At 51.6% G+C, this 21,816-nt stretch overlaps 2 protein-coding genes across 2 annotated transcripts; both read right to left on the bottom strand.

The window, feature by feature from the left end:
* Nucleotides 1-364: 364 nt before the first annotated feature.
* Nucleotides 365-9,834, bottom strand: LOC309642481 (uncharacterized protein). Its single transcript, XM_082424085.1, has 4 exons — nt 7,206-9,834; nt 3,115-3,184; nt 2,447-2,537; nt 365-1,438 (listed from the first exon to the last, which is right to left on the bottom strand). The coding sequence occupies exons 1-4, from the start codon at nt 7,288-7,290 to the stop codon at nt 1,067-1,069; spliced, it is 618 nt and encodes a 205-aa protein (XP_082280211.1). The 5' UTR covers nt 7,291-9,834; the 3' UTR covers nt 365-1,066.
* A 117-nt stretch (nt 9,835-9,951) lies between these two features.
* Nucleotides 9,952-20,374, bottom strand: LOC309642482 (anthrax toxin receptor-like). Its single transcript, XM_082424086.1, has 7 exons — nt 20,362-20,374; nt 18,467-18,538; nt 17,075-17,146; nt 14,686-14,767; nt 14,547-14,580; nt 13,564-13,643; nt 9,952-13,487 (listed from the first exon to the last, which is right to left on the bottom strand). The coding sequence occupies exons 2-7, from the start codon at nt 18,511-18,513 to the stop codon at nt 13,401-13,403; spliced, it is 402 nt and encodes a 133-aa protein (XP_082280212.1). The 5' UTR covers nt 18,514-18,538; nt 20,362-20,374; the 3' UTR covers nt 9,952-13,400.
* Between the last annotated feature and the right edge of the window lie 1,442 nt (nt 20,375-21,816).

The following is a 21,816-nucleotide window of genomic DNA, read 5'->3' as shown; positions in this document are numbered from 1 at the left end:
AGGACTCCGGCTCAGCCATGCAGACAGGAGGGGACCTTGCTCGGCAGCAGTAAGGGATCAAACCTGGGCTTTGGGGTGTCAACCTAGGTGCCCACAGCCTGAGTGTGTGTGGCCAACAGGCTCCACCTTCCTGAGCCTCAGGCTCCTCGGTCATCAAAGGGGAATCGGTACCTCCGTGGAGGGTCAAGGGGGAGACAGGCAGACTAAGGCCCCTGGTCCCTGGTAGAGTTTTCAGCAGCAGCCCTGACATCATATGAAGACAAGAGAACACTCCCCACACCCCTCCTCCTCTCCCCTTCCCTCCCTCCCCCTGCAGCCCTCCCTGCCTCCCAGCCTCAGGGATGACAGGCCACCTCCCTCTCCCCCACCCCGCTTTCTCTCCTCACTTCTCGCCCTTTGCAGAAATCTGACCTGCTGGCTTTTATGCTGCTTTGCTTGTCCTTTCTCACTCTGCTTCCTCCTCTTCTTCACCCAGCTCTGGCCTGTGTCCTTGCAAACCCAGCCGGCCAGCGCCTCTGCCTTCCCACCCACCCGGGGCCAGTCTCTGTCCTTTATCATTATCAGGACACCTGCCACACCCTCTGAAGGTGACATTTACCCTCAATGCTCCCCAGCTACCAATACCAGACCAGACACCAGATGGTGAGCTCCTGTGGGCAAGGGTAGTGGCTGCTTCATTTCTGCCCCTCTGTGCCCAGCACGGGGCCCTGCACATCCTGGTGACTTAGTGGTGACTGATGACGGAATGACGGAAGGCACCAGAGATGGACAGGGATCCATGCTGCTTTCAAAGGCACAGCTGCCCCCGGGGTTCGCATCCTCCCGGCCAGCATCCTTCTCCCTTTGGGCCATCAGTGCCCTTGCAGACCCCTCTTTGTCCCCCAACAGCAGAGACTCCTGGGGCCTTGGTCTACCTGAGTCCTTCAGAAGTCTGACTGCTGTGAGGCAGCCCTGGTCTCAGGAAGTCTGGGGTCCTTTTGCCCCAGGGGCCAGGACAGCCCATAGGCCACCTCCCTGTGAAGGTGAAAGCATGAAGCAGGTGGCCCCCTAGAAGCCCAGGCTGTGTCTATGCTCGGGACGAGAGGACAGAGTCTGTGCCTTGTTTGCTTGTGTGTTGGCCCTGGAGCTGATGGGAACCCGCCCACAGGCAGGATCGTGGGGCAGGCATGGGCGTGGTCCCTTGGGGGTTGGCGAGGGCTGGACGCAGGCTGTGCGGGCACGGGTCACTCACCTTCCTGCGGCACAGCCACCAGATGCACCAGAGCACCAGGAGGAACAGGAGCAGGGCTGGGATGAGGGCAGAGAAGTAGAGAGGGTTGACATAGGGGACGAACTGTGGGGGTGGTGATGAGGGAGGCTCCTTGGGAGGCTGCTGGGCAGTTGGTGGGGCAGCTGGTGGGGCAGCTGGTGGGGCACTCTCGTCATCTGGTCCCCCTTCCTACAGAAAAAACACACAGCAGAGTCCCGGCATGGACCAGGCGACTGCTACATGGATCCCATACCAGCCCACCCTGTCCTCCCAGGCCCCCTTCTACTTGGTTGCCCCACCTGAGGAGACAGATTCTAGGAGGTCGGGGCTGGTACCCAGAGAGCCACTGTGGAGCCCTGGGCCACAGACCCCACCGCTGGCCCTGTTCCGAGACTCTCCCTAGAGCCCTGCCAAGGAAGCCCAGTCCTCCATGCAGTGACAACCCAGCCCTCACTGCCTGCCTTGGCTGAGAGCACAGGGGTTTTGTGAGGACCACAAAATACTACGACACACAGATGGGTGAGGGAGGGGCTTTGGGGCCCCAGAGAGGTGTGGGTGCAAGAGCAGAGGCAGGACACCTTGCTCACCTGCCCGTAGCCTCTCCCCGCTACTTCCCCGCTCTGCAAGCTCGGGCCAAGCTGACTAAGCACGGTCACAGCTGCTCCCACCCTCCTGACCCCTGTGCCGGGGACCCCGACTTGGAGGGCCCAGGTGTCCCAGAGGCCCTGGACCCTGTCCCCTAGTACACAGTGCCCCAGCCTCTCCCGCTCACCCCGGCTGGAATCCAGGACGGAGCCTTGAGCTCCCTGCCACAAGACTGGGGCCAGGGGAGATGGCAAGGTGGATCCAGGGTGGGCAGAGCCTCAGCACTGTTTCTGGACTCTGCTTAGGGCTCTAATTGGTCTCTTCCATGTGCCTTCAGTGACACTTGGTTCACAGAGAGAGCAAAGGTTTGCAAGGCCTGGACAGTAAGGTGTCCCCCAGGTGCTCTTTTTAGTAGCACTCTCAAGGCACTACCCAAGCCTCATGGGGGTTCAGATCCTGGAGGTAGGGCTAAGGGCTCCGAGCTACCTGTGAGATGCTGCTCAGGGGCCTGTCTGCACAGGCTACCTGCTGGGCCTGCCTGGGGCGTTGTTCCCTTCGCTTGCCTCCCCAGGGTGCAGGGTGTCAGGACAGCCTTAGATGCTAGAGCCTTACCCTGGTACTCGCACAGTTCTTGCTGGTGATGCTAACATTGTTGTTGATGACGCTGACACCATTGTTCAGGCTAACTTCAACAAAGACCTCCCTAAAGCATAGAAGGGGCAGACAGTGACTACCAGGCCAGACAGACATAGTTCTAACCCTTGGCTCAAATTGTAGCTTATAATATCTCCTCACTGTAATGACTTTGAACATCAGGCATTCAGGGCTACCAGAGAGCAGACGGCAGGGGTAAGGGGAGCTCATCCCAAAGTACTACGAGGTCAGCTTCTGAAGTGTAGGCTGACCAGGCAGTGAGGATCCCTGCATGGGGTCAGATGTCCTCGTGGCCATGAGTGAAGTGACCAGGGATGGCGGTATGATGTCACCATCCCGACTCCTCTGTATGTACAGAGTATGTGAATTTAGCTCCAAAAGGCTGCCTGGAGCAAAGGTACCATCCCTGGGGCACATCATCTCCTGCATCTTATTCTCCTCAGCAGAGCCTGGGCCACAGCAGATCGCTGAGCACCTCCGGGGACCACCAACCAGGGCAGGTGTGAAGGATGCCCTCAGTCCTCCTGGAGACAGACATGTGCTGCCCCAGTAGAGGTGGCTTCCTAAATTTTTTACACCTCATGGTAGCAAAAACTGCCCACTTGGTCCCTGGGCTGGGCACTTACTGATCTGGCTTCTCTATCTTTACTCCTGGGCATGTTATACTGGTATCTTTCACAGACTTGGCTTTTATATCTGAAAGACAATCACATGAGAAGAATGTCAGTGGACTTGTCCACCCATCCGCCCCTCCCCTTCTGCCTGCGCTTGGAAGCAGAGCTACCACTTTGGCAGAAGCAGCTTCTCTTCTCTGCCTTCTTCTGACACCTACTGTGCACCAGGCACTGTCAGGGCTCTGGCGTTTAGTGGGAACAAGGCAGGCAGAGGCCCTGCTCTCAAAGACCTGACATTTGCAGGACTGGAGAGGGAGACAGACAATAAAGTAACAAACAATGAACAAAATAAGCGTCGGAGTGAAAAGTGCAGTGACATCAATAAGCAAGGGACAGGATAGAGAAAGGAGGGGAAGGGACAGCTGCTTAGGAGCAGGTGACCTGTCCTGTCTTTTAGAGACTCAATTTCTCTTTAAGAGAAAGTGAAATATTTATACAGGACATGATGGGATGTCTGGGATTTGATTCACAATAATCAATGGTGAGCGTATCAGCAAAACCAGGTTGGCCAGCATTGGTAATTACTGAAAGTAGGGGAAGGCTGCTTCAAGGGCATTATACGATTTTTGCTACTTTTGTATGTTATTGAAAATCCCCATTAAAGATAAGGTCTCTCTGAGGCGGTGTTCCTGGAGCTGAAACCAGATGAGGGGAAAGGCAGGGAAAGGTCTACGGAAGAGGGTCCGGGCTGTGGGCACCTGTTCCGAGGCCTGAGGCATAACTAGCTGAGCTTGTTGTGGGAAAGAGGTGAGTGAGGAGAGGGGGCGGGGCCTCGTGGGCCCTGGGAAGGGGTTTGGGCTTTATTCTAAGTTCAGTGAGCCTGTGGCGTGGCTGGCCAGGTTCGGGTAAGTTTGGACACAGAGGTAGCAGGGCCTGCAGGTGGACTGGATGTGGGATGAGAGCAAAGAGGAGTCAAGGACGACGTGCAGGTGAGTGAGCAGAGCGCCTGGGTGGGTGGTGGTGCCATTTATGGACACAGGGAAGCCTGAGGGGAACAGGGCTTCTGTGTTCGTGCTTGTTCTGTAACTTTGTGGGAGCTGGGAGGTGGCACTCCGGAGGCTCAGACAGTCTGTAACTAGTAGCTGTGGAACCTTCTCCTCTCCTGAGCCCTAACTCTTTACATTCTTGTAAAAAAGGATGCGAAGGCCCAGCTGCTTTGACTGCTGGCTTTCCTACCAGCTTTCTCCCCACCCTGCTCAAACTTCCCCAGGTCCCAGACTACCCCTCTGAAAGTTAGAATCAATGGTCCCAGAGGGCTGCAGCGGTTCTGACATCGGTGATTTGGGAGGAGAGTCCTTTCACTGGCCTTTTTCATGACACAGGCTTCCCAAGGCCCTAGGAGCTAGGTCACCACTTCCCGGGGTCTGGAACCACAGCTCTGCACCTGCTGCCCTGTGTGGACAGATGCTGGCCTGCACATTTTTGCTGTGTAGGATGAAAGCAGGTTCTCTCCTAGACTTGCACCCACAGGGCTGTGATCCGAGGTTAGGGATGGAGTTCTACAGGAGGGGCCAGGCTCAGGGCCACGCCTCTAGGGACATGTTCCGGAGCATCTCCCTAAAAGTGGAGATAGTTTTAAATGTTCTTCTTTTAAATTTATTCAAAAATAGGCTTGTCGTCTGTTTAGAAATATTCTCTAATTTTTACAAGACTGGAGTCTAGGTGTCACTACCTGGACACTTAAACTTCAAAAGCACACAGATCATAATCAAACTAAAGATTTTCCTCTTACATTCCTAATCTGTTAGTGTTTTTATAGCCTCCTTTTAACTTAGGGGCATTTTTTGGGGAACTAATATGTCTCATGAAGAAGGCTCTGCATGACGCTCAATACTTTCCTCAATTCCACTTCAGTTTTTCTTCTATCATTCAGGAAAACTGGGGTTTACCAGCTGTATTTGAGGTGTTACAGGCACTTATCTGTGGATTTGGAATCAGGGGTAATGTTTTATTCTTTACTTTTTTGTACTTCCTGCTTTCTACTGTGTAGCATTGTTATAATCAACAATCTCTAATAATTTTTATTGTTTTTCTCTTTTTTGCCGCAGGTCAGGGCTATTCGCTACAGAATGGTTCATTTCCATGTAGAAAGGTTTTTGGACCTAACTCAACTGTCAGATTAGCTGTGAACTTCGGACGGTGTTAGTCCTTTGTTGGGACTGAAAATGAAAACTAATCGCCGAGTATAGTTAGGGGAAAGGATCTGCATCTGAAGGATAGGATGGTTGAGATTAGTGTGAAAAAAATTCCAGAGGGGAGCAACTTACTTTCCATAGGCTGTTCACAATCCAGAACAGGGAGAGGGAGGTGACGGCAGGCACCCCACATACTAAGGGCCCAGAAAAGCATGGTTGACTGGAAAGCAGTTTCCAATATTAACGGATTAACTAAATACTTCACTTGCCACATTTAAAAAACTTTGTCTTAAAATATGAAAACTTTACATACTAGCGACAGACAAAACGTATAGAAACCTTGATCAAAATATTTCTTCTTTATGCTTCTCTATATTTTCTAAACTGTTTTGCCATATGTTTTAATCAGAGGAAAATGTAATTAAAAAGAACCAAATCAATCCCAATCAGTGCATCAGGGCTCCTGGCGATAAACAGCCCTGTACGGCCACTTCTGGTCAGCCTTGACTACGTGCAGTGAGGCGGTCAGCAGAGGAGCCCAGGACTGTGGGATGGGCTCTCCCGTGTGAGATCCTGGTGCTGGTCCACCTCAGAGAGAAACACTGGTGACATCTAGAGTGGGAAAGCAATATAGCCATGGACCACAGGGGAACATCTGAACACATTTCCTGGAGGATAGGTTGAGTCCCACCTTCCTCAAGAACTCATCTCAGTGAGGTCAAAGGCCCAGACTGGGCAATCACATCACCTATGTCTACTTTCCAGTTCTTCCTGAACCAGTTTGTGACCTTGGGCAAGCTCTTGAATTGACCCTGACTCTGGTTTCAGATCTACACAAAGGAATAACAATTGGTTTCTTTTGAGAATTAACTGGGATAGTCCATGTAAGACACTTAGCACATTAGCAGATGTAGTAGGTGCTCAATAAACATTAGTTCTCCACATAAATATGTTACTGAGTCCTAATCACTCCTGAGAAATTACAGACCAAGGGAAATCTAGCTCCCTGAGGCCATCTGCACACTATGTGGTATGAGAGTGTGGCAATGGCAGAGCTCTGCGCATTCTATGCACCCGTGGAAGAAGGAGAGATGGCCCAGAAGTGTGATGGGGCAGAGGACTCGCTCTGGGTTTACCAGATGGCCCTGGAATGAGGAGTGTCATTGAACATAATATAATCATATTAAATCAATGCATCAGGGGAGGGTTGAGGAGGAAGAGGAAGTTCAACTGTCCCCAGGCACTCTGTGGGGGAGATCAGGCCCACCTCAGCACTGAGGACACATCTGCTTCCCCAGCTGTGTGCTTCCTCAGGCCTCTCACCCATCCTGGAGGGACACCTGGTGCCCGAGTATTTCCAAACAGTAGCTTTACATATGTGATAGGGCTTAGTTAGTGCACCTACCGTACTGGCCCCATTTCACAGTACAGATAATAGAGGCTGAGAACAGAACACTCATTAGGTCAAGATCACACATGTAATGTGGGCCAGAGCCAGGATTCCAGGGCCCAGGCCTGGCACTCAGGGCCCTGGGGCCGCCTCCACTTCCCACCAGCAGACTCGTGAGATTCAAGTCCTTGTCTCTCAAGGGAAGTGAGGGCCGAGGAAAGTGTGGGGGGAGTGTAGCAGTGAGGACAGACCCAGCATACCCAACCCAGCCTTGAAAGGTGTACGCCCTGACCCAAGACGCTCTTGATGTGCTAGGGATTGATCACTTCCTGGCCTGAGATGAAGGGAGCGGTGGCCAGGCTTCCCAGCCAGGTCCCTCCTTCCATTGTCCATGCTGCCTCTATCCTCACAGTGTCCACAGTGAGTGGTGAGCAAGGGCTTCGACGGCCTAGCTGGCTCAGGGAATGCAGTGTGGTGTGGAAAGTGTGTCACTTGGCGGCATCAAAGGGGTTACTTACCAAAGAACTGCTTGTCGCTGAACTTAAATCTACAAATAACTTCATCCTTCTTCTCTGCATTATTAAATCCTTTTCCAGAAATCATCAATTCATTTTCATCTGCAAGGGCAACACCCAAAGGTCTGTGTTAGGAGGGGCTGAGTGCTGTCTTCCCTCTGATCTTGCAGTTATGACAGGCCACTCCATAACTGAATTACCAGGGACTCTGATGAGGAAGCATATGTGTCTGAACCAATATCTGTGTGCACACTGGGCCTCACCTGGTATCACAAAGGGTACAACTGAGATGGCTGGGCCTTGAGCACCCGGGGGCTTCTCACTACTGCCCCTGACCCATCCAACTCATTAAAGGCACCCGGTCTCATACCCTCCACGGGGGCAAACCCAGCCATAGGTTTCTGACTCTGAAGCCAAGGTCTTCCCTAAAAGGCGCAGGCAGTGCTCTCCACCAGGCCCTCCCTTACACAAATGACAGGAACCCAGATAACGCAGGCTGAAGACAGTCCTGACTCTTCTCTGAGCTGAGCACACAAGCCTGGGTGCCTGTAGGGCTTTGTGACGCTAGGGGGTCTGCTCCTCCTCCCTGTGTTTCTCTCTGCCTATGGCAGGCTGGAGACCCCAGGCGCAAGGCCAGGACCCGGGTGAGGCAAGGAGGAAGCGAGGACCCTGCCCCAGAGAATCCCCCATGGAAGGTGAAATCCTGTCTCAGCTGTGGTTCTGAAGTCTGCAATGAGTGCTCTTCCCCTCCCTCTTCCTGCCCCTTCATGTGCCTCACACAACCCCCCAGGGATTCACCAAGCACCTCCTTCTGTCAGGATGGGAGACACTGATTTGCTAAGATGCAGTTCTGGGCCATAGCCCCTCTGCAGGCTGCTGGGTCCCCACTGCTGCTTCCTGGCAACTGAAACAAATACTAGGGGATGCAGAAAAGGCAGCTAGTGGGCCTGACTTCTGAGGAACTGGCTAGGATAAATGCAAGTCTTCCTGCTGCTAGCCCGAGGTCATTAGCCTCCAACTCTGTCTCCTGGTCAAGGTCAATTAATTACTTGAGGTCAGTTAACTCTGAGGGACATGCCTCAGAATGCCAGCACAACCTCAGACCTGGCAGTCCTGATTCCTCCTGCAATTCTTCATGCAGTTCCCATCAGATCAAGGCTAAGTTTGCAAATTCTCTGTTTTGAGGCAATTAGATTCTTGGGCTGTAGGCTGAAGCTGGCCTGCTAACATGTTTTGATAGGCTTTTGGAAGCAGAAAGCCCCCATAGAGGACCTGGCGGTCCCGGCCTCATGGTGAGGATTGGACCCAGCCTCCTCTTCCACGTAGCTGACAGGAAGGAGGGTGGCAGCCGAGGGCAGGGCCGTCTGATAGCCCAGCGCACAGCCCGTGCCACATCCTCAGGAGCAGCACACGCTGCCCTCCGCCTGGACACCCTCCTTCCTCCTTGTGTCTCCTGCCGCCCTCAGCCCCGCTCGGGTGCTGCTTCACCTTTGCAGCAGAGCCCCCTGTGCCCCAGGCACTGCCGCTCCCAAAGGGGGGCTTCTGAACTCCGGCAAGTCTCCAAAGTGGAAGGCAGGGTGATGGTTTCAATATTTCAGCAAAAGAGACCTCCAGGTAAAGGACTTTTGCTTTGTCCAGAAAGCTGCTCCTTTTGCTTCCCAAACCCCTCCCCCTGCACCCCAATTCCTCCAACAGTATCAACCACAGGAAGAAAATGAAGTCACAGGAAGGTCTAAAATCGGCTTGCAGGGCTGCATGTCCCACGTACAGTCCACTGCCCGCCAGCTCTCAGGCAGCAGGACGAACGGTCCCGGGAAGGGAGATGGATCATTTCTGGAACAGAGAGCTTTCTCTCTGGAAGAAAAGTTGTACACCAGGCCAGCTGGGGGCTCCAGAGAGTGGAGCTGGGAAGGCAGGCGTCTCCCTGAGCAGGCTGGTGGAGCTGAGCATGAAAAGGGCATCTAGCCTGCCTGAGACTGACACGGGCACACAGGTGGACATGACCTGCCCTGGGGTGGGCGTGTCTGGGAGCACCACATGCTGCTTGGGACAGTCACTTTGAGAGAAACTGGACACTGACCAACTGTGACCTGGGTGTTCCCTTAAGGCAGCAGGTCTACGTCTGGTCTTGACCCCAGGGAATTCCTTTCCCAAGCTCGCAGTGGTAAGCATCAGGATGGTCCTACAGAATGACTTCTAGTATCGACTTATTAGAAACAATTTGAATATTGATCAAGGGAGACCCATGAAATAAATTGTTCCATCCATGCAATGGAATACTGTGTTGATGGCTGGAAAGTACTATGTACTGCATAATCCCATTAATGTAAAAATATCCTTGTAAAGTACACTTAGGTAGGTCTTTACATATAAAAGCTGAACTCTTTGTGGTTGTTATCTCTGGAGAGAGTAGGATGGGACAAGGGGGACCTTATCACGGTGGGGGGACAGCCTGGACCCAGGCTGGTTGCAGGAGTGTCCCCGTCTGCGCAGTGTGTCCTGCCTTCATCCCGCAGGTCCTCCTGCCCCGCACAGCCTGCCCCCCCCACCCCCCCAGAGGGTCTCTGGCCATGACGCAGAGCTGGATGCCAGACCTCAGAGGGAAGCCCTGCTCTACACTGTGTCCTCCTATGGCCACCACTGCTGGGACCCACCTGTATCCATTGTATCCATTGTACATTCATTTCCACTTTGCTAGAAGATAAGGCTTCTTGCAGACACTCACTCTGGCCCAGTCACATACAGGAAAAGGAGTGACCAGGTGCCGCCTCCAGCCTGCCTCTGGGGTCCAAGCCCCGGGCCAACCCAGCAACACACAGGAGGGATGAATCCCCAAACCACGGTGCCGAGTGCCCCAGGCCAGGCCCCGCGCTCACCCCCTGTGAGTCCCTGAGGAGAGGTTCTAAAGCAGCAAACTAGCCTGTGGAGGAAGAAATCAGGGAGTAGCTGCCTCCAGGGGGTGGGGCAGGGATTGCCTGGGAAGGGAGCTGAGGGGACTTTCGGGGGGCAAATGTAGTGTCTGAGTCTTCATAGGGTTGGAGGTTACACAGGTGTGTGCATTTGTCAGAAGTCATCAAATGATACATTTGTTTGCTGCATTTCAAAAAGAGAAATCTTAACAAAAATTGTTTCCCAGGTAAAGAAATGTGGCAGTAACCCGATGACTGTAAGTTATTTTGAAATGCATCAAGATATAAGATGGGGACTTCCCTGGTGGTGCAGTGGTTAGGAATCCGCCTGCCAATGCAGGAGACAAGGGTTCGAGTCCTAGTCCGGGAAGATCCCACATGCTGTGGAGCAACTAAGCCCGTGCACCACAACTACGGAGCCTGAGCTCTAGAGCCCGCAAGCCACAACTACTGAGCCCGCATGCCACAACTACTGAGCTTGTGAGCCTAAAGCCCATGTTCCGCAACGAGAGAAGCCATGGCAATGAGGAGCCCGCGCACCGCAACAAGGAGTGGCCCCTGCTCGCCACCACTAGAGAAAGCCCGCAGCAATGGAGAACCAATGCAGCCAAAAAAAGAAATAAGATGAATTGATGAAAACAGAGAGTCAAGAAAGAGAGAGGAGTTAGATAAATAAAGGAAATACGGTCAGGTATTAATTGCAGATCCAGGTAGTGGAGAGAGGGGTATCCATTGTACATTCATTTCCACTTTGCTAGGTTTGAAATCTTCCGTAATAAAAAGCTGGAATAAAAACAATGAATTGAATGATAAAAATAAAAAAACAAAGCTGTGGACACAGCCAAGCAGAAGTCATGGTTCATACTGGGTGACAAGTGCCTAATGACAGGAACAGAGCAAGGGCTGTGAGAAGCCAGAGGGACCAGTTGACTAGGAAAGGCTTTGGGATTGAGGTGCCCTGAGAATAAGGTCTAAAAGGATGGTGGGCTGGACCCTGCAAAGCTGAGGAAGGTTTTGCAGGGAGCCCAGTCCCGCCAGCCCCCAGCCTCTGCAGCAGGTGGGCTTAGAGCAGAGGCTGGACCTTGGAGGGCCCAGTTGTCTGGCTCGGGGGCCTCAGCCTCCATGGTCAGGCTGGGGTAGGGAAGTGGCCTTCTCTGCCCCTTGGGTCCTGTGCAGAGAATGGGCTGGAGCACAGGCCTGGAGGCAGGGAGGCCAGCAGAGGCCTCTGCCTAGTCCTGGAGGGAGGCCGAGAGGCTGAAGAGGCCCGTGCCTCATGCTCACCTCCTCCCGGCTTCCTCACACCTGGCCCACTGACTAATTCAGAATGACAGCCTGATGAACAGCTTCTTCTACTTTATTTGGGGTCCAGGTTCCTGCCTTGAGCTTTCCCTCCAAGTGACAGTCATGCTGTGTGGCAGCTTTTGACAAGATGACAGCAGCTGTAAAGGTCAGAGCAGCACTGCTGGGCCACGCTTGCAGAGGATGTGCAGTGGGCACCTGTCACCTCAGCTGGGCCACCACAGGGCATGAATGACAATGTTTATCTTCCTCTATGGTTTGACAGGCCTGTGTATGTCCCAGGGACATAATCAGAGAATTGAAGCTGTCAGGCTACTGCACGGCTGGTACGTGACACCAGAGAAGCCCTGGTTTCATGTCTGGGGACAGCAGAGCTCAGATATGAACATTCTTGTGTCTGACCCCATGGCCTACTGTGCTGTAGCCTTGCAGTTCAGAGCACCGCGGCCAGGACCAGCTTCCTGGGTCTGCGTCCAGCTGCATCCAGCTGTGTGCTGTTACCAGTGGGAGCGTGTGCTTATCCACCCACCTCAGCTCCACAAATCCCAGTGATGTGGACTCAGGAGCCGGCACGCACAGAGCTCACTGAGAGAGAGGGCTTCTCCCAGAAAAGCAACTGCACAGGATCCTCCCCACACTGATGCAGGGACCCTTCCGGGGGAGAGAGGGCATCCTTGTCAAGTTCCAGATCTCAGGGAGAGGTCGACCCCGTTGAACCACTGCGTGTAGTGATAGCTGTGAGTATTTGTTGGATGCCTTTGTCAGTCTGTGTTGCTAGTATGACGCTGACCGTGAACTATGTCCAATTCTTTTCTTCATCCACTGAAATAATCATATTTTTCTTCTCCATTTTGCTGATGAGGAAAATCACATTGATATTTCATATACTGAACCAGGCTTGCATTTCAGAGGTGAGCCCTAATTATTCTTGATGTATTGTCCTTTTTTTATGTTGTTGGATTCTATTTGCTAGTGTTTTGTTGAGGGTTTTTAAAATAAAGTTTTTCTTATTTCTTAATTAAACTTTTGGCTGTGAGTTTAAAAAATATGTACACTAAACTTACCATTTTGCAATATTTTTGTGTCAAGTCATTTTGTGGCATACATCAAACGTATACAGAGCTGTATGTCAATTACATCTCAGTAAAACTGGAAGAAAGAAGTAATTATACAAATACACACACACACACAACCAACACTCGGCATACACACCTCACATAAACATTCCCTTATATGCCCAATGTAGTCATATGCCCACAATTTCCATACAATCACCCCACACACTCAGACATCACACTCACACACACCATACACACTACACGCACAATCACACATAGTGAAACCATGTGCTCACAGCACACCTGCAACGCACACTGGGCACATTCACCACTCACACAAACACACACCCCTGTGTTTAAAACAGCACTCCAGCTCTTACCTCCTGTACAGACACTGGAAGGCTCCACAGCTGTAATTTCAATACAGGACTTAGTTCCGAGCTAGAATAGGGAGATGAGGGGCAGGGGCTTGAATGCGGGGGCTTGGCGAGAAGCTTCCCCTTCCCACTTCTCACGTCCAGCCCTCACTCACTGGCTCAACGATGTATTTAAGAGCCTTGAATCCTTGGTCCACTCCAAAGACGTGACGGGGGCTGTCTGCAATTTCCAATAACTACAGCAGAGAGGAGATGGTTGGCACACAGTCAGGGGTTGAGGACGCAGCAGGTCCCATCCCAGAAGACAGGCTCTTGCCTCCTGCCATGCTGGATTCCAAGGTCACGTGCTGGCATCTGCGAGCAGCCCACCCTTAGGGAGTGGAAAGCTCCTCCACCCGTACCTCTGCTGTGCAGGTTTACACAACACTTGCTATTCATCTGCAGTGGCTACCTGTTGCCCAGACACTTGGGGTGGGTAGAGGGCCATCCTCTCGGAGACCCTGGGACAGGTGCCTTTGAAAAATTTCCCCACCTGGGCTCAAAAGTGGCACCTGGTTACCTGTTCTGAATTACCTGGTCTTCCTCAAAGTCTTTTACACCCACACAGTATACTGTTGCTCCCATTTTCCGAGCCTTGTCAGCCTAAGAGGAAAAAAGCATTGAGTACAATTCACAAAACAGGTGGAGCACAAAGCTGGTAACGATGGTCTGGACTCACTTCTTCCTTAGTCATTTCAAACGGTGCTTCCTCCAGGGTTCCATCGGTCAAGGAGATAATCATAGAGGGAACCTTGTTTTCTGCAGAAGCAGGGAGTGGCCTGGTCAGCAAGGCACCTGGAATGACCTGCCTCAGGCTGCCAGGCCCACAGCACTGCTCCCACACCTCCCCCTCCTGGGGAGAGGTCACCCTGACCCGAGCACCCACCACCCAGAGCTCCTGGAGGGAGAAGGGGCCTCAGCCCAGGACCCACTTGACAGACGAGGAGCCTGAGACCGGATCAGAGGCCTTCCTAGTGGACCCTCACTATGGGCAGGTGGCACAGCCTTTGCCCTGAAAGGCAACTGCAGCTACTTCACTGGACGAGGACAAGCCTCTCAGGTGAGCACTGGGAGGAGCAGCCAGAATGACTGTCAAGGTGCTTGGGCAGCAGCCCCCGCCCAGCTCCCCGCCTTTCCCCAGCAGCCCATGCGTCTTTCCTGACAAGGGCTGCAACCCACAGTCTAGATGCAGATGGTCTGGGCCAAGTACAGCCATTTCCACAGTCGGAGGCACAGTCAAAGGATGAGAGTCAACCAGAGGGTAGAGGCTCAAGGGAAAGGAGGCAGAGCCAGAACTGTGGTGGACAAAGTGTGGGCAGCCAGGGGGACGCCAAGGTCTCTGTTCCCTAAACTGAACCCCGTCTGCTCGCCGTCTCTGGAAGTTCTCTCTTCTTTTTCATGCAGCCCAACCATAGGTCAAGCACTTGCTATCTAGTGAGAACCAGGAATGTAATGCATGATGCCATGTGGTTCTCGGAAGCATCCCTGGGGGTGGTTTTCATCCTCACTGCGCAGAGGAGGAACCTGCAGCACAGAGAGGACAAGGGACTCGTTCCGAGGGTCAGTGCTAGGAATTGGCCGAGGGGGTCTGCACCAGCCCTCGCTGAGGCCCGCGCCTGGCTCGGTCCCACCTGAGCACACTGACGTCAGCAGGCAGCTTACCTCCTGAGTTAGCCTGTTGAATCTGTTCATTTGCCTGCAACAAAATGAAGGAAAGTTGGGGGAGGGCAGTGAGATGACCCAATAATACTCTAAGAACTTGATAAGGCAGAATAAAGTCTCAGAGCTGTAGGATCTGTACCTTTTTAAATCCTTCCTGCATGTGTGTGGCTCCACTAGGTACTATATTCTGAAGTCTGCTAAGACCATCACGAATTTCATTTCTGAAAAAAATCAGTAAAGGGGGTTGAGGAGGAATGAGGGTTGACTGTTACAAAACAGACCACTTGTCCTGGTGCCATTCTGCCCTGTGGAGACCTGCCTGGACCAGAGAGGACACAAGTGGCCCTGTGGTGACCTCTCTGCCTGTGTCTTTGACAGTGACAGGCCTTGGTCAACGCTTCTCTGTCCCCCATTCAGTGGGTGTGGAGGATGCTGCTTTGCTGGTCCCATGGGTGGGGCCTGGCTCTCCATGTGCTCATCCCTGTCTCAGGCAGGCAGACCTCAGGGGACTCAGCAAGGGCCCTGCCTTGACCGTCCGTGGTGAGGGGGTGCACCCATGGATGCGCACCTGTGAATCCAGCACCCCCAATGTCACTGGCGGTACTGCTGGCACCTACGGGGTCCCTGGTGAGGGCACGTCACCTTCCAGCAGGCAAGGCTGAGTTTGGAAAGGTCACTCTGCTGATACCCCTGCCCTGTCCCCTCCTCCCCTGCCACAGACTCCTGAGGTGGACTTGGACCCTCCAAGCCACTTCCTCCTTTGGATTGGTGCTAAAGGAAGCCGTCAAGCTGCTCCGTTAGAGTCTAGGGCTCCTGGGCTTCATGTGCTCCTGACAAAATACACCATAAGCTGGAAAAGAGGCCTGTGGCCTGTCCATGTGGGAGGAAGAGCAGTGACCCCAGGATGCCATGGGGATGGGCAGTCGGCCTCTGTTAAAGCAGATAGCAGGCGATGGGACTGGGACACACCAGGGCTGGGGCTTAGGTTCAGGCTAATCCAGTGTGATGGGCTGAGCAGTCACAGCAAGTCTAAGAAGAACGTGGTCCCTGAAGGCTGGCTCTCGCTTTGCGCAGAAGGGATTCTGCCCTGAGGTGTGATCTGAGAGCCCCAGGTCCTGCCCTGCCTGACCCAGCCCAGGAACTGAGGAGGCTGTGACCCCGGGCCAGTGGAGGCCAAACCAGGCCCTGCCCACCCCAGCACAAACACCCTCCCCTCTTCCTGACACTTTTGGGAAGATTTCTGTTTTGTTGACAGCACCCCTAAATATGCTGGAGCTCTCATCTCTCCCCAGCCTTCGGCCCGGGACTGAGCTTGGTCAGGCTTCACTCCTGCCTGAGCGGGCCTTTTTCTTGGGCTGCCTCCCCCATCCCTACTCCCAGCTCTGTGCACTAGGCTGCTTATGCCCTCATCAGGCCCTTCAGTTCTTAAGATTCCACCCCATTTTTCACTCCCCTGAGCCCCACTGCCACTTCTGACACCTTCCCTTGAGGAAGACATCGTCACCTCCAATTTCCAGAGAGGACCCCGGAGACCCTCAAGAGCCTCCCCACAGCTCCCTTGGTTCAGGCTCTGAACCCCTGCCTTGGAGGAGGCAGTGGTCCTCCTCTCCCCCACGGGCAGCTCCTCCCCCCGAGGCCCCCACCCAGCCCCCGCCTCTCTTTCTGCCACCTGCCTGACAGCTCCCCACTGACCTGCTGTCTTCCACCTCAACCCCACTCAGGTCTCTCTCTCTGAAATGCAGAAGACAGGGACACCCAAAACCACGCCTTCCCCTAGCTCACCTAACAAGAAGCACAGCCCCTGCTTCTCCTGGGAGCCAGGCATGGGGAGTGCTGTGTCCACGCACTGGCACCAACACACTCCCTTGGGTTCCGATCATTTGCGTCATGGGCATCTTAACCTCCCGGCTACTCAGGAGCTCCATATCTTCCCACCTCCAGGGCTTTGGGCACATTGCTGGGCCCTCCTAATGGCCCACCTAGGATGCTGGCGTGTCATTCTTCCCTCCTGCACCCCAGCCCACACTCATGGGCTCCCTTGTCTCAGACCCACCAAGGGACCAAGCTCCCCTCCACTGAAGCTCCAGCACTTCAGCACTGCCCATCCCTGCCTCCTGGTTCTGACTGTGCCTCCCCTCTTCCCCCACTGGCCCAGAGCAGAGAGTGACACACAGAGTAGGTGCCCAACACACGCCAGTGTTCACAAAGGGCCCACACATCTGCTCCACCAGATCCCAGGAGTCCTTGCAGTGAGCCAGTTCTCACAAAAGGGAAGAGTGCTGAGAGGACACAGGACAGGTGGAGGGCAGGGCTTAGAGGGGGCAGAGATGGTCTAGCAGCACGGGGTCTGCCAGGGCCAGTGCAGTCAGGGGTCAGTGGGAACCATGGAGCCGGGGTTGGGGGTCAGAGTGGACAATGAGGGGAGCCCGGGACGGCCCAGCCTGCTCCCAGTCGGAACTGTCAGCTCCCTGGGCTCTCAATGGACCCCATCCACCAGGCCTGCCTTGGGGGATTAAAGCAGCACTTACCTGTCTGAGGTGAGCTTCATGAGGGTGTGACCCAGTGTGGAGTAAGTGATGAAGGACATCCGCAGGTTAGGGCTGGGGAGGAAGCACGTGCTCATGAGAAGGTATACATGACACAGGCTCAAAATGAAACCAATGAGCAGCCAGAAAGAAGGTGCATCTCAATTTCTCTGTTCCTCACCCCAACTCTTCTGCTTTGGGGTCCATTTCCCAAACCCTGGAAGCTCCTATATCTTTAGTGAAGGATTTTAGGAATCTTGGTGAAGGAGGCCTGTGGAGATGTGGTGCCTTCTTGGAAGAAAGTGCCAGGATGGCATCCTGCTCCAACCCTATGCTCCCAACACCCCCCCACCCAAAGTGTCTTTCTCTCAAACACACACACACACACATGCACACACGCACACAGGTGCACATGCACACACCAGGAGACAGACACCTATGCCTCTGGCATGAGGGCCTCCCAACTGGCTTCTCCTCTTCTATAAAATTCTTTGTACCTTCACTCCTCTTCCCTCCTTTATAGCCCTCCCTGTCTTATCTCCTCTCATCTAGAAAAATCATTCTCTTTCTTGGCAGCTATTCATATACATCCCTCCCTTTCCTCTCCCTGGCCACTGCCTTTTGGTCCATTGACCCTCATTATCTTTTAGGTAAATTGCTACAATAGGTCCATGGATAAGCTCCGTACTGCTCCTCGTTCTTGTTACAAAACATTTTACCCACAATATCAGACTTTCCTTCCTGGGACACAACCTTGATCATGTCAGACCCCTGACCAAGAATCATCTATAGCTCTCTATTGTTCACAGCAGGAAATACAAGTCCCTTGGCCTGGCATTATAAGCCCTGATGACCTTGGTCCAAATCTGTCCTGTCCAGCCTCATCTCCTAGCCTTCTCCTGAGTTAACCCTACTCTCCAGCTGAACAGACCACTCACTGAACAAGAAGTCTCCTTGATGGTTCCTGTTACCCTGTCTTTCCCCATTCTTCAAGACCTAGTTCAAAATTCCACATCCTCTGAGAAACCATCCTTGACTTTTTTCCTAAGAGTTCTTGCTTTTTCCTTTTAATTTGCCTTATAAGTCTTTCTCCCTTTTCTTTTGCCCCTTGGCACCATTTAACCTGGTGTTTAGTTATTGTGTTACTGGTTTGCCTGTTTCCTCATCTACGAGGTCCTCAAGGGCAGACTGTGTCCCCTACAATATGGCCTGACTTCCAGGTAGGAGCTAAGAAAGCTGCTGAGACCTGATGGAACCAGTGCGATCTCTTATGCTTCAGAACACCCCCCTGGGCTCTGTGCTCCTGACCTGAGGGGCTCCCATGGCCACTGAGTCTAAACAGCTGTGTACTCTGCCTGGCAGGGGTAAACACCCTGCAACTTGGAGAAGCCGTACTTGTCAAACTTCTTGACCAAATCCTCCACAAAGGTGTAAATGTCCATCCAGTTGTTGTTCACACTGCCTGACCTGAAAATGCAGAAGACCTGAGTCAGACAGATGAGGTGCATCCATTGTGTGGGCAGAATTTCTGTCTCCCCAGCTTCCAGCAGACCCTTTAGCAACTCCCCCCCCCCCACCAATGTAGCTGAAGGCTACCACACTCCCTCAGAGACCTCAGTGGGTCACCGTGGTGATGACTTCATCCGTGTGAATGTGGGAAGGGCGACCAACCAGACCTGTGTGCTTGGGACTCAAGAACTTTTAGGGGTGAGGGACTTCTGGTGGCAAACTAGGATGGTTGGGCAGGCTTGGTGGAGCTGTTCCACAGGAAATGATGTAGGATGCATTGGTTGGAAAAGCCTCCAGTGATTCTGATGTGACTCTTTTGGTCCCTCAATTCCCCTTGGGAATAAACCATTCCTAGCTGTCTGCTCCTCTCTGCCCCTTGAAAAGGTGTGGGGGTGGGTAGGGGTCAGGGCTCTTTGGCACACCATTCCCACAAAAGTCTCTTAGTTGGTCCCATCATTCATTCTGCGTCCTCTAGGCTGCACCTAAATCTCTCAAGAAATAGTGATGAAACTAAGAATAGATTCTTTTAACATTATCAGGATTATCATTCATTGAGATGTACCAGGCACTTTACATACATGATTTCCAATTCCAGAACAACCCCATGATATCAGCATTATTTTCATTTTCATTATTTTCATTTTCATACGAAAGTTGAGGCTCTCACAAGTCATGGAATTTTCCACAATTTCCATAGCTAACATGGATCTGAATCCAGATCTCGCCTCAAAACCCATGCTCTACCCATTGCACTGGGCAGATGTGTGTGACACGGCTATGTCCAACAATTGCTGGGTGGCAAACACTAGACTCTGACAACTCCCACAATATAAACTTTCTATCAGAAGCTTCCATGCTAAAGTGCAAGACAACTTTTTAAACTAATGGTAACACCTGAAACTAATATAATATTGTAAGTCAACTATACTTCAATTAAAAAATAGAACTATGTACTCAACTCAAAAAAAGAGAACACATCCAAATAATTATACACCATGTCCTAATGAGATTTATCCTTGGAATGCGAGCATGGTTCAACACATGCAAATTAAAAAGTGGGATACACTACATTAATAGAATGAAAGATAACAATCAGATGATCATCTCAATAGATGCATAAAAAGCATCTGACAAATTACAACAACACTTCATGCTAAAAACTTCAAACAGATTGGGTATAGAAGGAACATACCGCAACATAATTAAGGCCATATACAACAAACCCACAGTTAACATTACACTCGATCGTGGAAAGTTGAAAGCTCTGCTTCTAAGATCAGGTACAAGACAAGGATTCCCATTCTTACCACTCTTATTCAACATAGTACTGGAAGTCCTAGCTAGAGCTAATTGGCGTAACAAAGAAACAAAAGGCATTCAAACTGGAAATGAAGAAGTAAGCTTGTCATTATTTGCAGATGATTTGATTTTGTATATAGAGAATCCCAAAGACTCAACCAAAGACCTGTTGGAACTAAACAATGAATTCTGTAAAGCTGCAGGATATAAAATCAACATACAGAAATCGGGGGTGTGGGGCACGGAGGAACGGAAGGGAATGGGGCCAGCGCTTTCCCTGTCCACTTAGGCACCAGGGAACCTGTTGGGCTCCAGGGCCTAATCCTCTGCCCTCGGAGCCTCCCTCCTACCGCGCAGAGCCCAAGCTCCGCCCCTACACCCACACCCAGGGTCCTACATCTCTATTTGGAGACCCCCTCTGAGACCGCCCCCAACCCCGCTGGGCCTAAACCCCACCCACACACCCTCACCCAGGGCCTTACCTCCAAACCCCAGAACTTCACACTCCAGAGACCCCCCTTTGGACGAACTGTCTCTCTGCTACCGGGCAGGTCCTAAGCAGAGGCCCCGCCCCACACTTGAACGTCGCCCCACCTAGGGCCCGCCCCCAAGGCCTCTTCCGGCTGCGGCTGTGTGGGTTCTGAGCCTAGGACCCACCCCACACTCAAACATCACCCACCTCCTCCCGCCTACATCCCGTCCCACCCTAAACCCTGCCCCTGCCTAAGTTCCACCTCTGCCTAAACTCCGCCCAAACTCCTCCCCCGCCATAGCCAAGGCTTTTTTTTTTGTTTTTCCTTTTTTCGGCTTTTATTTATTTATTTTTTTGAATTTTTAGAATTTTATTTATTTTTTTATACAGCAGGTTCTTATTAGTTATCCATTTTATACATATTAGTGTATATATGTCAATCCCAATCCCTTTTTTCCGTTTTTAGATTGGGGTTCTGTTCTACCTTGTTGTTGATTCATTGTTGTTGATTCATTTATATTTTTATTTTTCCTAATAAATCTTTTATTTTTCTAATTTTATTTTGTTCTTTATACTTCGTTATTGTTTTGCTCCTTTTGGCTTGTTGTTCCCCCCCCCACACACACCTTTTTTTTCTTTTTTCTGTTGTGGTTTTGTTTTACCTTGTTGCAGTTGTTTCAATTATATTTTTATTTTTCCTAACATACTTTTATCTTTCTAATTTTCTTTTGTTTTTTCTTCTTTGTTATTGTACTGCTCCTGTTTTTCTTTTCTTTTCTTTTTTTTTTTTCCCTCACCACTCAGCTTGTGGGATCTTGGTTCCCAGGCCAGAGGTAGGGCCCAAGCTCCTGTGGTGAGAGCTCTGAGTTCAAACCACTGGACTAGCAGAGAACCTAGACCCCAGGGAATATTGAACGGAGTGAGGCCTTCTGGAGGTCCTCATCTCCACATCAAGACCAGGCTCTATCCAGCTGTCTGCAAACTCCAGTGCTGGACCCCTCAAGCCAAACAACCAGTAAGACTCCTGTCCACAGCCCCACCCATCAAAAAAAAAAATGAAATGATAAAAAAATATGTTACAGATGAGGGAGCAAGGTAAAAACCTGTAAGACCAAATAAATGAAGATGAAATAGGCAACCTACCTGAAAAAGAATTCAAAGTAATGATAGAAAGATGATCTCAAATCTCAGAAACAGAGTGGAGAAAATACAAGAAACATTTAACAAGGATCTAGAAGAACTAAAGAGCAAACAAACAGTGATGAACAACACAATAACTGAAATTAAAAATACTCTAGAAGGACTCAATAGCACAATAACTGAGGCAGAAGAACGGATAAGAGAGCTGGAAGATAAAATGGTGGAAAAAACTGCCAGGGAGCAGAATAAAGAAAAAAGAAAGAAAAGAATTGAGGACAGTCTCAGAGACCTCTGGGACAACATTGAATGTACCAACATTCGAATT

Source organism: Balaenoptera physalus (assembly GCF_965194825.1).
Source record: "Balaenoptera physalus genome assembly, chromosome: 14".
Lineage (NCBI taxonomy): Eukaryota > Metazoa > Chordata > Mammalia > Artiodactyla > Balaenopteridae > Balaenoptera > Balaenoptera physalus.
Note: the sequence above shows the minus strand (reverse complement) of the source record. Positions and strands in the feature narration are given on the sequence as shown.

What these genes read in the sequence shown, in the direction of transcription:
- LOC309642481 (XM_082424085.1), bottom strand. Translation starts at nt 7,290, where the DNA reads ATGATTTCTGGAAAAGGATTTAATAATGCAGAGAAGAAGGATGAAGTT. An exon ending in CAGCGACAAGCAGTTCTTTG is followed by an intron (nt 3,185 to 7,205) that starts GTAAGTAACCCC and finishes ATTGTCTTTCAG; the next exon opens with ATATAAAAGCCAAGTCTGTG. An exon ending in AAGATAGAGAAGCCAGATCA is followed by an intron (nt 2,538 to 3,114) that starts GTAAGTGCCCAG and finishes TCTATGCTTTAG; the next exon opens with GGAGGTCTTTGTTGAAGTTA.
- LOC309642482 (XM_082424086.1), bottom strand. Translation starts at nt 18,513, where the DNA reads ATGGACATTTACACCTTTGTGGAGGATTTGGTCAAGAAGTTTGACAA. An exon ending in TCAACAGGCTAACTCAGGAG is followed by an intron (nt 13,644 to 14,546) that starts GTAAGCTGCCTG and finishes CTGCTTCTGCAG; the next exon opens with AAAACAAGGTTCCCTCTATG. An exon ending in TTGAAATGACTAAGGAAGAA is followed by an intron (nt 13,488 to 13,563) that starts GTGAGTCCAGAC and finishes TTTTCCTCTTAG; the next exon opens with GCTGACAAGGCTCGGAAAAT.